The sequence below is a fragment of the Cibotium barometz genome, chromosome 17 (genome assembly GCF_041138505.1).
Source record: "Cibotium barometz isolate CiBa-2024 chromosome 17, ASM4113850v1, whole genome shotgun sequence".
In the NCBI taxonomy this organism is placed as follows: domain Eukaryota; kingdom Viridiplantae; phylum Streptophyta; class Polypodiopsida; order Cyatheales; family Cibotiaceae; genus Cibotium; species Cibotium barometz.
This window is the reverse complement of record NC_141062.1, coordinates 39,123,076-39,138,165: the sequence shown is the minus strand read 5'-3', so window position 1 is coordinate 39,138,165 and position 15,090 is coordinate 39,123,076. Positions and strand designations below refer to the sequence as shown.

The 15,090-nt window shown below is 47.7% G+C and overlaps 1 protein-coding gene and 1 pseudogene across 1 annotated transcript in view; both read left to right on the top strand.

The window, feature by feature from the left end:
- The window catches only part of LOC147629984 (uncharacterized), a 70,203-nt gene extending 55,333 nt beyond the window's left edge, over window positions 1-14,870 (top strand). The window contains exons 4-6 of the mRNA XM_086810901.1: window positions 14,012-14,113; window positions 14,283-14,386; window positions 14,463-14,870. Coding sequence (XP_086667027.1) covers window positions 14,012-14,113; window positions 14,283-14,386; window positions 14,463-14,512 — 256 coding nt within the window. The 3' untranslated portion in view covers window positions 14,513-14,870. The remainder of the gene's footprint in view (window positions 1-14,011; window positions 14,114-14,282; window positions 14,387-14,462) is intronic.
- Window positions 1,811-3,676, top strand: LOC147629985 (uncharacterized; annotated as a pseudogene).
- Window positions 14,871-15,090: the final 220 nt, after the last annotated feature.

Below are 15,090 nucleotides of genomic sequence, written 5' to 3'. Positions count from 1 at the left end.
TGATGATGAAATCAGCAAGGTCATATGACTCCAGCACAGACTCCATCATGACCTTCCAGATGCCGCAATTGGACCCGTCCAACTGACGGTCCACTGGGAACGTGGGGAGAGTCGGAATCTTCACGTGCTTCTCAGCCATCTCTAGTAAATCTGCCATCGCGGGGAGTAAACTGAAAGGGTAGGTGGGTGGGGAAAAAAATGTGTAAAACCTGCAAGTGGCTGTCCAGCACCTTAGCCCGCCTTCCTCTTGCAACTTCTCTTCCCGTTCAGTCCAAAGCAGTCCACCAATCAGCAACCTAACGCTCCCCCTCTTGCTCAGAAAAACTCCCAAGATCTATCACGAGCCTAGGGCTCTGATACCATGTCAGAATATGGAGCGGAAATGATAACCAAACTTGGATAGACAAGAGCAAGTAGACTGCAGAAAATAGACAGCACAAGAAACACAGAGAAATAGGTGTGTAAACTCTTCTCTATACACAAGATCCCGCAGATAACTGAATGATACAATGGTGGGGGGCATGGGGCCTATTTATATGCCCCATGCATGCAGTCGGCCTGCTGAAAAAGCACTCCACGATGCATTAGCAGTCGGCCAGCAGTGAATGAAGTCCACGACTGCATACAGCAAATCGGCCAGCAATAAAATACTCCACGCTTGCTGATGGGCAGTCGGCCAGTCACCCAACTGCTGATGGGACAGTCGGCCAGCAGAATGAAGTCCACGACTGCATACAGCAAGTCGGCCAACAATAAAATACTCCACGCTTGCTGATGGGACAGTCGGCCAGCCACTAGGTGCTCCTGCCAACCATCTGGCATCCAACCACACCATGGAAAAAATGGGAAAAAATACGGGGAGTGAGGAAAAATGATAAAACACCTTATACAGGGCAGGCACACCCACAACAGAGACCCTGGTGTATAAATATAGACAGGAGATGACTTCTAACAGGGGCAAATTGCACCTTGCAAGATGATCCCTCAAGACATTTCCGATGGCATTGTGAAGAAGTACTCCTTGCTTGGCAAAGCAAGTGATAGTGGAAGAGTTCCCCCCGCTGTTGCCGCCGGTAAGGGATACATCCTCCTCATCCTTCTCCGCATCCTTCTCTCCCTTCACCAACTTCAACCCCTCATCAAAGAGACCAAGTGAGTTTGAGGTTCCACACAAGAGACAAGCCACTCTTGGAGGCTCCATTGGAGCAAATGTGGCCTGTCTCTCTTGGGTTTGAGCAAAGCAACAAGATGCAAATGTGGAGATTGCACGCACGGTCATTGAGTGCAATCTCGCATTTCGTGTCCTTAAAACTCCTCAATGGCAAAGGATGGTGAGGGCCATTTCCGAAGTAGGACCATGCCATGGCCCTTGGCATGGTATCACCTACAACGACATGCGCACGAAGGCACTTGATGAAGAAAAGGAGAGAATCAACAAGACCCTCAAGCCCGTCCGAGCAGGATGGGTGAAGTATGGTGTTCCATCCTCTCCGACGGATGGACTGATAGAAAGAAGAGGGGCGCCCTCTTGGCACTTTCTGCCTCTTGGCACTTTCTTGTGGGCCGTGGATGCCGGAAAGACGAGGAAGAAAACCTCGGGCAATTTCATCTATCACCACATTCGATAAGCCATACTCGAGGTGAGATACAAATTTTATTTTTGAGTTTGAAGCTTGAAAGTTTAGTCTTTGCCTTTTACTCAACTTTCAAGTCTTATTTATTTTCCTTTTTCATGCATCCATCATCCTTGTAGGTTGGCCCCGAAAATGTGGTTCAAGTGGTTACGGACAATGCGTCCAATTGTTGCAAGATGGGCCGCTTGCTAGAGGAGTTTAAGTCCATAGTATGGACTCCTTGTGCTTCTCACTGCCTTGACTTGCTTATGGAGGACATAGGCAAGTTAGAGTGGGTGAAGACTGTGGTAACACAAGCCACTCAAATTGTCACTTTTTTTAGTCAAAAAGTCAAGATCCTTGCTATCTTCCGCCATCACAGCGACTTGGAGATGAAGAAGCCATCCTCGACGCGCTTTGCCTACATGTGGCTTCTTCTAGAGCGCCATTATGATGTCATGACTAAGCTCCAGGTAAGAGTGGTTTCACGGGAGTGACAGGAATGGATACAAGTTGAGATACCTTCGCATGTCGATGAGGCAAGAGCCATTCAACGGCTATGCTTGAGAGAGGCGTTCTGGCGCCACGTCCGCGCTCTAGTCATTACGGTTACTCCCTTGTATAGAGTTTTACGCATGACAGACATGGAGGGAGCTACTATGGGGCTTCTCACTCACTTTATGAGAGAGGCCATTGCCGAGATCACCCGCACCACAGTCCTCGATGAGCTTGATCCAGAGTATATGCTAACAAGGTAAATAAGATTCAAGAATAAGTAATAAACTAAAATAGAATGTTGAATCTAAATACTTGTTCTTTTGTTTTTCTCATATAAGATATTATTTCTTTATTTTAAAATTCATAGTGATCCTCTTGAGGCTACTCCTCGACGCGATGCTATCTTGACACTCGTGGAGAAGAGATGGAAGTGGATGAAGAGGCCTATCCATGGCCTTGTTGCTTTGTTGCATCTTGCCTACAAAGCACTCTCACTTTTCACTGATCAAGAGTTGCTTTCAGCTAGGGATGCTTTCTTACTGAAAGCATTACTCGATGATGAGAATGGGCAATTTCAGTTCTTATAGAAGCTCATCTACTATAATAATCAGAGGGGCCGCATTCGCCAATGCGGTATGTTGGAGGAGGGATTCTATGGTGAAGTGTCTCTTTTGGTGCGAGTCATTTGCTTACCAACAACCTCACCTACAAAGAGTGGCTTTGAGGATTCTAGCACAGGTAACCACTAACCACTTGGCACCAAGTTACTAAATTATGTGTAGATACTAGAATCCTGAACATTGTTTATTTTTATTGTGGATTAGGATTGCTCTTCGGGTGCATGTGAGAGGAACTCGAGTTCCTACTCACTTATACACACGAAGTTACACAATCGATTGAGCATGAGGCAGTTAAAGCGGCTGGTCTATTGCCGCAATAACTTGCGCATGGTGCGTGCAATGCACGATATGAGTCAAGCTAGACAGGTATATTGTTATGTAACATGTTAGACTTACATAACTTTCAATGTTTTATTATTATTATTTAGCCCCCAATCAATTATAAAACTTGTAGATAAACGTCGACGAATTCAAGTTGACGGTGGACACTCTTGCAAGTGTCCACAAGGAGCGTAATGCAGAGGAGGAGGCCATATATGCGGAGCTCTACAAAGAGCTAGAGGAGATTGACAGACGAGTCTCTTGCACTCTTCGTGCCGCCGAGCTAGAGGTGGAGTGCAGGTTCAGCCTATTCGTACTTTTGGCTCCCGAGGCTTTGATCGCCCAGTTGCTACCTATGTCAGACACGGCTCCACGAGTCGGAGCTCTACCCCTGCAGCGGTTAGAGTTGAGGATGCTTCCATTGTGGAGTCTTCTTCAGCAGTTCATGGTGATATTAGGGAGCCCGAATATGATGATGAGGGCAAGGTTCTTAGTGATGGGGATTTTGGTGGGAGCTCTGAGGTGTCCTCCTCTAGTGAGGATATTGAAGAGCCTAGCGATAGCTCTGAGTCCTGACATAGATGGTGACATAGGCTTTTAGCTTCTATAGTCCTCTGTGGGCTTTTTACATTTTTGTACTCACCATTTTTGTACTTGCCCATGCGGCATGCCGACTTTTGCGGCTTTATATATATTCATGACTCTTTGACATGTCACATGTATATTTGTCTACTTTCATTTTCTATGCAACTTGCAAGTTGCAACATTCTAAAATGTTTTGGGTAAGTTGTAAGTTGTAAGTTGTAACTTCTATAAGTTTTGCATCTATATTTATTTTTTTAAGTATTTTTTAATGGACCGTACCTTCACCGTATTTTTATTTTAAAAATTTACCGGTGCGTTTTGAGACCGTATTTGAACGTACTGTACCGAATTGAACTTTTCGTCCTGACAACTATGAGTGGAGGTATCGTCTAAAAAGCTTGCAATATAGAAATTACTTCATGCCTGTGATGCATACCCAGATTGTATCTTTTGACAGCCTATGGAAAGAAAAATATATTGCCTTGGTCATCAACAACATCATCAACTAAGCGTACGAGAGGAAGTGGGCTTTTCTATGTTGTAGTTGTAGTGTGCAGCCAATGAGTGCTAAAAAGCCCTGCTCCAATGAATACTTTCTTTTTCAGAAAGAGTTGCCTCTAAGCGGAGGTTTTCCCGACCAAGAAAGATGACAAAGGAGCATTTGCCAGTCATGTATAAGCAAGGGCACCTCACAATCTGGCCTTCAAATCTTCCAAATATGATGTCTTGGTGGGAAACTATCCAACCTCCAAAAGCCTTTGTTTTCATTGGATAAATGGACTGACTTTGCTTGGAAGTATGCAAATTCTTAAGGGTCTTTGAAGAGAAACCTTTATCCTTGAGAGTTTTTTGTCTTGCCCTAATTTGCCATTTTTGAAGTTTCCTGGCATCATTGTGCCTCTAGAAGATCATCCTGCTCCTGAGCATCGTTTGCGGATGCAGTTGAGATCGTTTGCCGGGACTTAGCACATATCAAATGGCACAAGTCGTGTGGATTTTGGGTTAGCTTTTCTCATACCAAGGCTTGGTGACTAGTTGAGTCCTTCCAGTGGATTCTGTGGGGTACCCCAATGTGTTACCTTGGCTGCCTTGTTGGGATCGACATCTTCTTAGAGCAGTAGCTTGCCCACCTCCTTATGAGCATTCGGAAGAAGCTTGCGATATTGGAGCACGACCAGGTCCTTCTTGCTAACTTACAGTTGTGAACCAGGTCCTTGCTACCATGCCGTACATCATCTCTTGTTGGGCCATTTCGAGGGTGTGTATTGGCCAGGTACAGAGTCATCATTCAACATTGCCGGCTTGGGCATTATTGTTTCTTCTATGCAGAAGAGAGCCCTTCTGGGCAAGCTGATCATCTGAGGCCTCCTCTTAGGTGGTGAGCCCACGAAGGACTTCTCACGGCCTGCGTATCCGCTTGCACTCCAGTTCATGGCGATCCTTGGCCCTTGAGCCCGAGATGGATCTTCACAGAGATAATGTCAAAGTATGGACAAGTGGAAGCGATTACAAGAAACAAAGGAGAGAGAGAAAGAAAGAAAGAAAGAAAGACAAGTCGGCCTATGAGACAAAAAATAATACAACTGTGTTCTTCCGGTCATCGGAAGAAAAGAAAGAAAAGAAAAAGTGTGCATGTGTCTGGATACAACTGTGAATCATCATGGATCGGTGGAGCCCATATACAAACAATATAAGGGGGGGTGGGGATGTGTATGGAGTGCTAAGGCAAGATGCATCTCTATATGCTGAAGGGGTAGTACAAGCATGCTATGCAGATCTGTCTAACTCCATCGAGTGCCATAAGAGGGATATAAGATATCATGCATCGCCGATGCTGAGGCTGTGAATGGCGTGAACATGTACCCTAAGTCTGAATGAAAGCGAGCTAGCCTCTCCTGTGTCTCCATTTGGTGTCTCATTCGGATAGCTGCTATCTCTCGGTGACGGAGTCGGGGTGCTCTATGTCCAGTTTGTCTAGGTCTCCTCCTAGCTCTCAATTCCTCTGCTCTCTGTGTGGTCACCCCACGTGGTACATCAGCTGGCACTGGCATAGCTCTCTGGAAGAAATCTGTGAGCTGGGACTGTCTCCCACCCCTAGTGGGAGCGGGTGTCTGGAGGAGTCTCTCTCGAGAACTATGAAGCTCTAGTAGTAGTCTGCCAAGCTGCCGCTGGTCCGAGGCCTCCATCAACTGATGTAGTGAAGAGTGCTCCTCAAAACAATCCTGCATATCTATCTCTGACCCCTTGGTGGGCTCTACATCTACATACAAAGTGATCCTCAGTCTCCACCTCCTCGCGGCACAATCTGCATATCCGCTCACCTCTGGGAAGCCGTGCCGCTCTCCCAGCCTCTATCTCTAGCTGATGTGATGAGACTCGTAGCTGTCCAATAGCAACGCGAGAGCTGTGTGGCATGTATACATCCATGTACCGCGGTCGATGTATAAACCCATCCCTTGAGATGCTCATAAAGTGGTCTCTGTAATACAGCATCTTCGGTGGTAGTGGGCTCTCTGGTGCTGTCCATGTCTCTTGTATGTAGTGCTGCCATATGTCCTGTCTCATCACTCTATTCCTCTCATTGAGAGAGAGGTAACCCCGTGGAGCAGACTGATCATACTGAAAAGGTGGCAACCGCTCAATGTCTATCCCATGATGTGAGAACCACTGTAGCATCTGTGCATACCAAGATCCAGTGTGTCCATAGCCTCGGCCAGCTGTCTGGATGCCTCAACTCCACTGCCATAGGTGGTGCAGCAAACTCAGCTCGAACAATGTCGTGCGGGACGGATGGTTTGCTGCGTATCATCCTCGAGAGCATCAAGATCTGTGGTCTCTCCAGCTGTACCCATGTGGAGGCTGCAAGCCCTGGTGCCCAAACCGCTGCTGCATACATCAAGGCTGGTGTCACTAATGTATCAAAGAGCCACCCCTTCGTGCGGGGTTCTTGAAAATGTGCCTGATGACATTGACGCTCAAGGCCAGCAAGACCCGGGTCACTCTGTCTCGGACTGCCTGAGCCATGGAGAAGGGTCTAGCTGAGCTAGTAAATGTGATGCCAAGGTAAACATAAGAGCTCACCACCTCGACCCGCCCTCCTGCTAATGTGAGAGTAGTGTGGCTCTTGATTGCGGGTGAAGTGTGGAAGATCATAACCTTGGTTTTCCCAAGGTTCACTGTGAGCCCCTGCTGTGCGCAGAAGTCATCAAGAGCCATAAGGTGTCTTTGAAGCCCAACCTGCGTGTCGGATACCAAGATGATGTCATCAGCATAAAGCATAACATGGACAGTAATACTTGATAGCTCAACCCCAGAGCCTCCTCCCTGTGTGATGTAATCGACCACCTCATCAATATAGAGCCCAAAGAGCGTGGGGGAGAGCGGGCACCCCTGCTTCACACCAAAGGTGCTAGCAACTGTGTTGGACAAGCCTCCTGGGCATCGGACTCTCCCAAAAACCTGCTCATATAGCCTGTATATGCCCCACATCATGTCTGAAGGTATGCCTTGTGTCTGTAGTCGCCGAAAGAGGCGCTCTCTGGGCACAGTATCAAATGCCTTGCGGAAATCCACAAAGCAACAATAGAGCCGTTGCCTCCGTGCCTTGGCCTCATCAATCAGGCACCTCAATGTAAAAATGTGGTCGATGGTCGAGAAGGCTCGACGGAAGCCTGCCTGGCCTGCTGCTCTCAATCCCCCAACCTCTGCATGAGTGCTCAGCTCTGCCTCCAAAACTGCCCCGTATAGTTTGGCCAATATACGGCCAATCATGATGGTCCTGTAGTTCCCGGGGTCTAGTACATCTCCCGCTTTATGGATCGGCACAATAGTGTGCATCGTCCACTCAGTCGGAAACCCCTCTGACAGAGCTCTGTTGAAGAGATGAGCAAGAAATGGTGCCAATGTATCAATAGCATAGATGAGATGCTCTCCTTGTAATCCTGTATGATCTGTCGCCCGTCCATGTTGCAGTCGGCATATGGCCCTCCTAACCATAGGTGGGGTGAAGAAGGTGGAGACTGTGGAGCATGGCTCTGTGGGCTGTGGTATAGGGGGCTGTGCAGGCACATCATAAAGTCTCTCTGCATATGTCTGCCAGGTCTGAGGATCGGCAATAGGTGTGGGAGGACGGGGCTCTCTGAGTCTCCTCCAAGTAGCAGCAGCATCTCTGCTCATGAGCATGTGATATGTGTCCTAGTACTGAGCCTCCTCATAAGCTCGCCGCTTACGGCGGGTGAGAGTATGCATCCTCCTGCCTGCCTGCCTCTGGGTGATCTCCCCGCGAGCCCTCTGCACTCGGAGACTGCGGTAAAGGTTTCTGCACTCATCATCATACCATCGGTTCTGGGGCATGCTCCCAGATGTAGGTGGCCGTCCTGTCTGTATGTGGTATGGGAAACTCCTCGCGGCTGCGGAGTGCAGTACATGTGAGAGCTGGGAGGTGAGCATGGCCATGGGTGCCGATGGATCTAAGGCAAATAGCTGATCATGAACATGATAGTCGTACACCTAGGTCCTGAGTGGAGTGAAAAATAGTGCGTGGTGGCTGTATGATGGGTGGGTGGGTCTCCAGTAAGCTCCTGAAAGTGAGGGATAGGTATGTATGATCCGCCCCAATGGGGCATGGTGGTACGGTGAAGTGAGACACCATATCTGCTGCCTCCCGGGATCCCATCACATAATCCACTGTACTATTGCTGCCTCCCACTGGAAAGCAAGTCAACCCACCTGAATCTGGCCACTGAGTCATCCCGTTATAAATAACGAGATGGTGTCGGGCCCCAAGCTCTAGCAAATGTTGTCCATATCCAGTGCTGTCAGCTCCTCCATCAGCGGAGATCCGAGTGGTCCCTGTATCCTCTGTAGCTAGCGGCTCTAGTCTCAAGGGATCCTCAAAGTCATAGATCTCGCACTGTCTGCTCTGAGTCCGTGCATTGAAGTCCCCCATCAAGAAGACTTCTCCCAGTGTCGAATAGTGTAAGATCTCCTTAGATAAGACAGAGTATGGAGACTCACTAGCCTCTCCTCCACTCGGCTCCTCGGTGGTGGCAAACCGTGACCCTTTCGGAGGAAAGTAGCAAAGGGCGATATAAATCCATCTGGTCTCCGAGAGGCGTAAGCTAATCCAGATGTATCTCGCCTCCGAGTCTCGTGCTACGACTCGAACATGCTCATGTAACCCATGTCTGAAAAGCACTGCAATACCTCCTGAACCTCGGGAGGTGGCCTGTCTCAAAACACAATGCCACCCTGAACAACAAAGAAATCTGCTTGGCTCCGAATCCCCACACCAATGTGCAGTGAACTCTATGCAACCCAATAGTGGACTGTGAACACATCACGTCCTAGAACCTTGAACAGTGAACTTGGAACACATATAGTCCATAGCTTTTGCTACACCAAGCAATGAATCTGGAACCGATCTGTAGCTATCAAAATACCTTTACTTGCTAGATTTTTCATGCTTGGAACTCTGACTCATGGTTCCCATGCACTAGAAATGAGGAGCTGTTGATAGCCCCCTCTCCCGCCCACAAGCCTCCTCTGGCTGGAAGCATCTGAATCACTATCTTGTGTCTTGTCTTTGCCCTTCTTCTAGGATGAAGACTTTCCTTTTCCTTGTCCTTTTGCTTGGACAAGCAGTCCTTAGACAAATTTCCTTTCATAACACACGAGTAGCAACGACTCCGAATCTTCTTTTGCACTGATGCCAAGGCATGATCCAGACCAAGGGACAAAACCTTTAACCTACCCTATGTCCTGAGGAGTAATTCCTCTTCCAATAGGAGGGAGCGTAGGTCATCAAAATCTAAAAAATTGGAAGTGACCTGGCATCGCAAAGCTGTGGCGATCATATTTGTCCCATCAAACTTGACCTCCTTTGTCATACACGGGGGAGCCATATCCACAGCAAAAGAAACACCAATGCTGCAAGAAAACCACTTGAAAACTTCGAATCTCAACACTCCAAGACTTCTCTCAAGCACATCCAACGGATAAGAGCACGAGGACCAATCAGCCCCGTCAGAAAACCAAGGAAAGAAGGGGCTGGACAGCAGCAAACAGTCCACCAAAACGCACCGGTAAGACCCAACCAGAAGGAGGGGAAGCCGGGGAAGAAGCAGGGCTATCGAGGCCACTTGTCAGGCTGCGCCACACATGAATAGAAATAACCTTTCACTGCTGTCCAAGCTGTAAAAACAGCCCTCACACCACAAACTACTGCTGGAGATGCTGGTGGAGGCAAAAACGCAGCCAATTGTAGCTTGCCCGTTGATGCCTAGCCGGAAGCTTTGCAGCAGGGAAGAAATGCTGATGTGGAAGACACTTCGGAGAAGAAAAGCGCAGCCACCTATTGAAAAACGCAGCAGCACTTCTTGCTCCAAAAAACGCAGGCTCACCAGAAAACGCAGATGAGGGAGGGAAGAGGTCGCCTTGAGGTGGAGAGCCAGGACCTAGACATCTACTACCATGTGAAAGTATGCACAGGCAGAAGCGATTACAAGAAACAAAGGAGAGAGAGTCAAAGAGAGAAATGAAATGAAATGAAATGTTATATTAACGTCTTCAAAAGGCCAAAGTGACCTATGAGACCAAAGTTACAACCATGTGACATCTGATACACTGTCTGGAAAAGAAAAGAGATAGCCCCACAATACATCAGTAGGGGGGGAGCTAATGCTACTAGTCAAAATGGGTTACATGAGTACATGGATACATGAATACATGAATATGGGGGAGTACAAAAGTGACAGTGAGTACAACAGTATATGGCTGGAGTCGTAATCATCCTAGGAGCTCTAGCATGGGTCTCTGCCGGATGGCCTGGATATCTGCCATAGTGAGATGCCTGGTCGAACGAGCCCGATGCCTCACAATGATGCTCTGAATCCTCCGGTGTAGGCACTGTTTCCGATGTGAGGATCCGCGAACCCTCAGGCGCCTAGATCTGCCCAACTGGATAGCTCTCTCAACTAGAGTCCCACAGGGTGCCCACTGTTGGGCTGTCAGCTATGTGTCCTCCCAGGTAGTCCCTCTAAAGAAGTCAGTAATCTGTCTCTGTGTGGACTCCGTGCCACTCGGGCGTCTGCTCCTGATAATGGACTCTTTGAGCCTGCGGATCTCCAGGAGATAAAAACCCAAGCATCGCTGATCACAATAGTCCATGACTCTAGCCAGTGGTCCAAATCCCTCTCTGAAAAGGCAATGGTAGCGCCCTCGAATCTCATAATATGCTGTTCAGCAATAGATGTAGTGCTCCTCCGTCTCTGGCTCTATCCAACAAATCTGACAACCAACAAATCTGACAAATCCTGTCCCCTGGAGGTATGCCTCTAAATCTGCCTGTCTCTATCTCTAACTGATGTGAAGAGGTGCGGAGAGAGAGAGAGAGAGAGTAGGCAGTGATCAAGCTCTATTATCATAGCAGAGAGATTACAAGGGGTCGAAACAGCCAACAGATGGGAAATAGATGATATGCGTTGGGATTGAATGAATACAACAAGTGGGAGAGAGGCCCTTTATACCAAGAGCTGGCCGACTGCCACCATGAAGCTGGCCGACAGTCCACGACTAGCATAAATCATGGGAAAATACATGTGTCCAATAAAAGAGCCAGATCCCACACATTGAGATGCACAAAATTCTAACAATGAGGACCTGTGGCTTGTGCCCAGCCTTCAAGGAAGACCGATTTGCGTCCAGCCTCTTCCGAGCCTTGGGCCTCATTTGTTCTTCTCTTTGCCAGTCTCCCCTATTCCTAGACATCAGCCATTGGTCTAGAACCCCTTGATTACCCTTCCTAGTAGCCACATGCTAGGCTCGTCCTCACGTCTCATGCTAGGCTCGTCCTCACGTCTCATGAGGCTCATTGAGTGAGGGACCAGTCCAATCTCTTGGAGAGTGGCTCACCTTCAGGCGACTCCCACAAGAGGCCTAGGAGCGGAGCCTAGGTGGGATCAGAGAGGGAGAGATAGGCTTACCCTCGACATCGACTCTTCCATCCCTCCCAAGTGGCTTGCACCAGTCTAGGACCCACCTCCCCTTAAGTTGGTAGGGGTTTTTACTAGACATGATATCCCGATAGCAGTCCATGGTACAGATGGAGGCACCCTCATGACTTTCTCTATAGGGCCACATGGTAGATTGAGCGGATCCCCCCCCCCCCTCGACAGAGGGTGAGAGTGATCGGGTTTCATGACCATAGATGGCACATCGACCCTCCCCCAGCCAAAGTGGCCAAAGAGATTATGGTTATGGGAGGGATGAGTGGCAGTGGCACGATCGATGACGCTCCCGACATCCCCTTCTTTGAGTACACAATTTGTCTGGGCCGCAGGATTCAGATGCCAGAGGTTGAAAGTACGCTAACGACGGTAGTACACTAGTAGACTCAAGGCATCCTAGTCTTCCTCCAAGAGCGGCCAGCCAGTGAGGAGTTTGGCCATACTGCATGCTTGGGTGCCCCCCATGTGTCTGCCGACTGTTGTATGGAAGGTTTTGTGGCTGCCGACTGGGTGCCCATGCTCTCCATGGTGCTTTATGATGCTGTCCTAAACAGGGATTTAGTGTAGATATGTTGAGATTATGCCATATCCTGCTGTGCACATGGCATATGCGGAAGTGCCAAGAGGCTTTTCTGCGGATTTGGAGAAACGGTCCTTTCCTGAGGGCCAGAGATAGTGAAACCCGCCCCCCCTTCCAATTGTATGAGATAGCCTTCTTCCAAGAGTGTCCAGCCAGCGAGGAAGACCCCTCTCTGTCCCCAACTGTTTTTCTGGTCTCCCTTGATTGAGATTGGATCATGTACTTAGCCGTTTCGGCTGTATTTTTGGTAACTAATGGAAGGATCTTTTCTTTTTTGAGGGGGGGCGCGGGGGGTGGGGGGGGGGGGGGTGAGAGACTGGGTCTTTCTTGATCGTAATCCACGTGGCATGTGACGTGTCTATGAAGGTACCTTGGCTTCTGAATGAAGCCATCCTCTGACATGTATAGGAAATGATCCCGATAGAACTTCATCTTTGGAGTGAGCTCCAAGGGAACAACCCATGTGATATGAATGTGTAGTCAGAGAAGGTCGGTGTGGATGAGCTTGTGTTAGTATCCTGATGGGTGTGAGGCAGGAGGGGTACATCTAGACTGTAATGGTAAGGTGGTAGACGATCCGTATGGAGCCCATGGAGGAGGAATCATTGGGCGACCCTGGCATACCAAACCCCATCCCGTCGCCTTGAGGACACCAGTGCCATCCTAAGGTTTCTATGCCTGTCCAAGGTGTACATGTGGTTAAGATATATCATTGTCCGGAAAAGTGCATCTCTAACAGGGGTGCCGTGCCGAACTCTGCAAGTATGATGGAATGATGTACGGAGGCTTTCCTCTGATTATATGGGAGAACAACAGCACCTGTAGCCTCTCAATTCTGCTCCAGTCTCCTGCCTCTAAATCTGGCCCCCAAAGGGTACCCCATACATCACCATAGTCTCCAAAATCCACCCTTTTGTGCTGGGTTCCTGGAAGTGTGCCTGGAAACATTGTCTCTCAAGGAGGGCCAAGGCAGATGTCCCCTTGTCAGCCTGCTCTGGGCAGGTTGCATGGTGGAGATCAGGCCAGAGAAAGTGACTCCGAACCATGAATATGGATGATCCAATTATGTCTATTGGCTCCCTTGCATATGTGAATCCTTGGAGACTATGGAACGAGGTACGTGTGTGTGTGTGAGAGAGAAAGAAAGAAAGTTATATTAACGTCTACGGAAGACCAGAAGGGCCTATGAGACCAAAAGTAATGCAATGGTACCTGGATATACTGAGCCATGGAAAACTGAAAGAAAAAGTAAAATGAAAACATCTGACAGTACATGTGATCAACAGATGATCCTGTGTAGAGTGAGATATGCTGTGATCAGCTAATGTCGATACCTGTCTCTGCCAGAACCGATCTAATGGTGGAGTGAATGTCAGGCCTCTATGATGGGAGCGTGACATGTCAGCGGGGAACCTCACGAATCCAATGAGAAAGAAAGAAAGAAAGAAAGCTGTATTAACGTCTACTAGAGGCCGAACTCGACCTATGAGACAAATCAATGTGAGAGAGAGAGAGAGAGAGAGAGGGAGAAAAAATTATCTTGAATGCTCAAAATTAGTAGTAGCATTTGTTGGTCAGCTGTGTGGTGTGCTATAAGGAAACCTCTAGGGTTTCCAATGGTGAAAGAGTTAAGTTGCATACATGTTGCATGTGCAGTAATTTCAATTGCGCCGGAGTTCATTGTGTTTTTATAAAGAATTATAGATATCATGCAAGAGATCTCAAGGCAGTTCGCAAATTATTGTTCTATCAAATTTGATTTACTGATATACATTGGTGGAAATGCAGCTACCACAGAGTGTCAGTTAAGCGGTGCTTGTATAATTCCGTATTTACAGCAGATGCGGTTCCTGAGCTAATTCCCATTTTCTATGCACTTGATCGAATGTGGTAACTTTCTACAAAAGTGAACCTTGATATATTATATATTTCTTGTTGAGTTTTTCTTCAAGTTCTGATGTCTGTATGGTTGATAAAGGGCATGGGATTTCTCAATGAGTAAATTTTAAGGAGTTATGGACACCGGCATGTGCTGATGAGAAACACACTCCATTGGCAGGTTTGATCAAGTCCATCCAGTGGGACATGGCATCGATTTTTCTCGCCCTTCCACTCTGGCAGATGGTGGTACATCTTGTGAGTTCATTATCAAAAGATCCAGCATTAAGAATACATGAATGCTATTTGAATACCAACATCTACTGCCAAAGGCCGATTCTGGGGAAGTCAGAAGTTCACACAAGCAAGTACAGATCTCACGGTAGGCCTGTCCGCCAACAAGTACCATAATAAGGTGACATGAGAAGTCTAGAATAGTGTGATGCATTCGTGCACTCAAAATTGCCGTTATTCTTTGAAGCAATGTTACAAACCAAGCTCTCTGATAGCCCATTTGCATGCTCTTAGTTGGTCTTGTAGACAGTAAATATGTCCGGGGACACTTCTTGGATCTCCTACATGTTTGTTGTTTTTACTCTCACCCAATGTGCCATGGAGATATTGTTTCCAATCTTAGTATACTGAAGGTTACCTGTCTCAAAGCGACATTGAAAATGTTTGAAGCCTCATCATTGATTAATCGCATGGAATTTCATCCTTTCTTCTGATATAAAGGCACATTACAAAGGGAAATCTTAAGTGTGCTCAGTAATATAAGTTCAGTAAATGCATGTATACAAGTAAAATTTGCAAGTACAGCATACCTTTGAACATTCTACACAAGCCTTTGTATCCTGGAGTTGATGCTTCTGGACATGGACTTAACCAAGTATAACAAAGAAAAGCCTATTTATTTGAGTTCTAATTTAATCTACATACGCCATGGTCCTTGGTTGCGTCCAGAGAACCACCCCCCCCCCCCCCCCCCC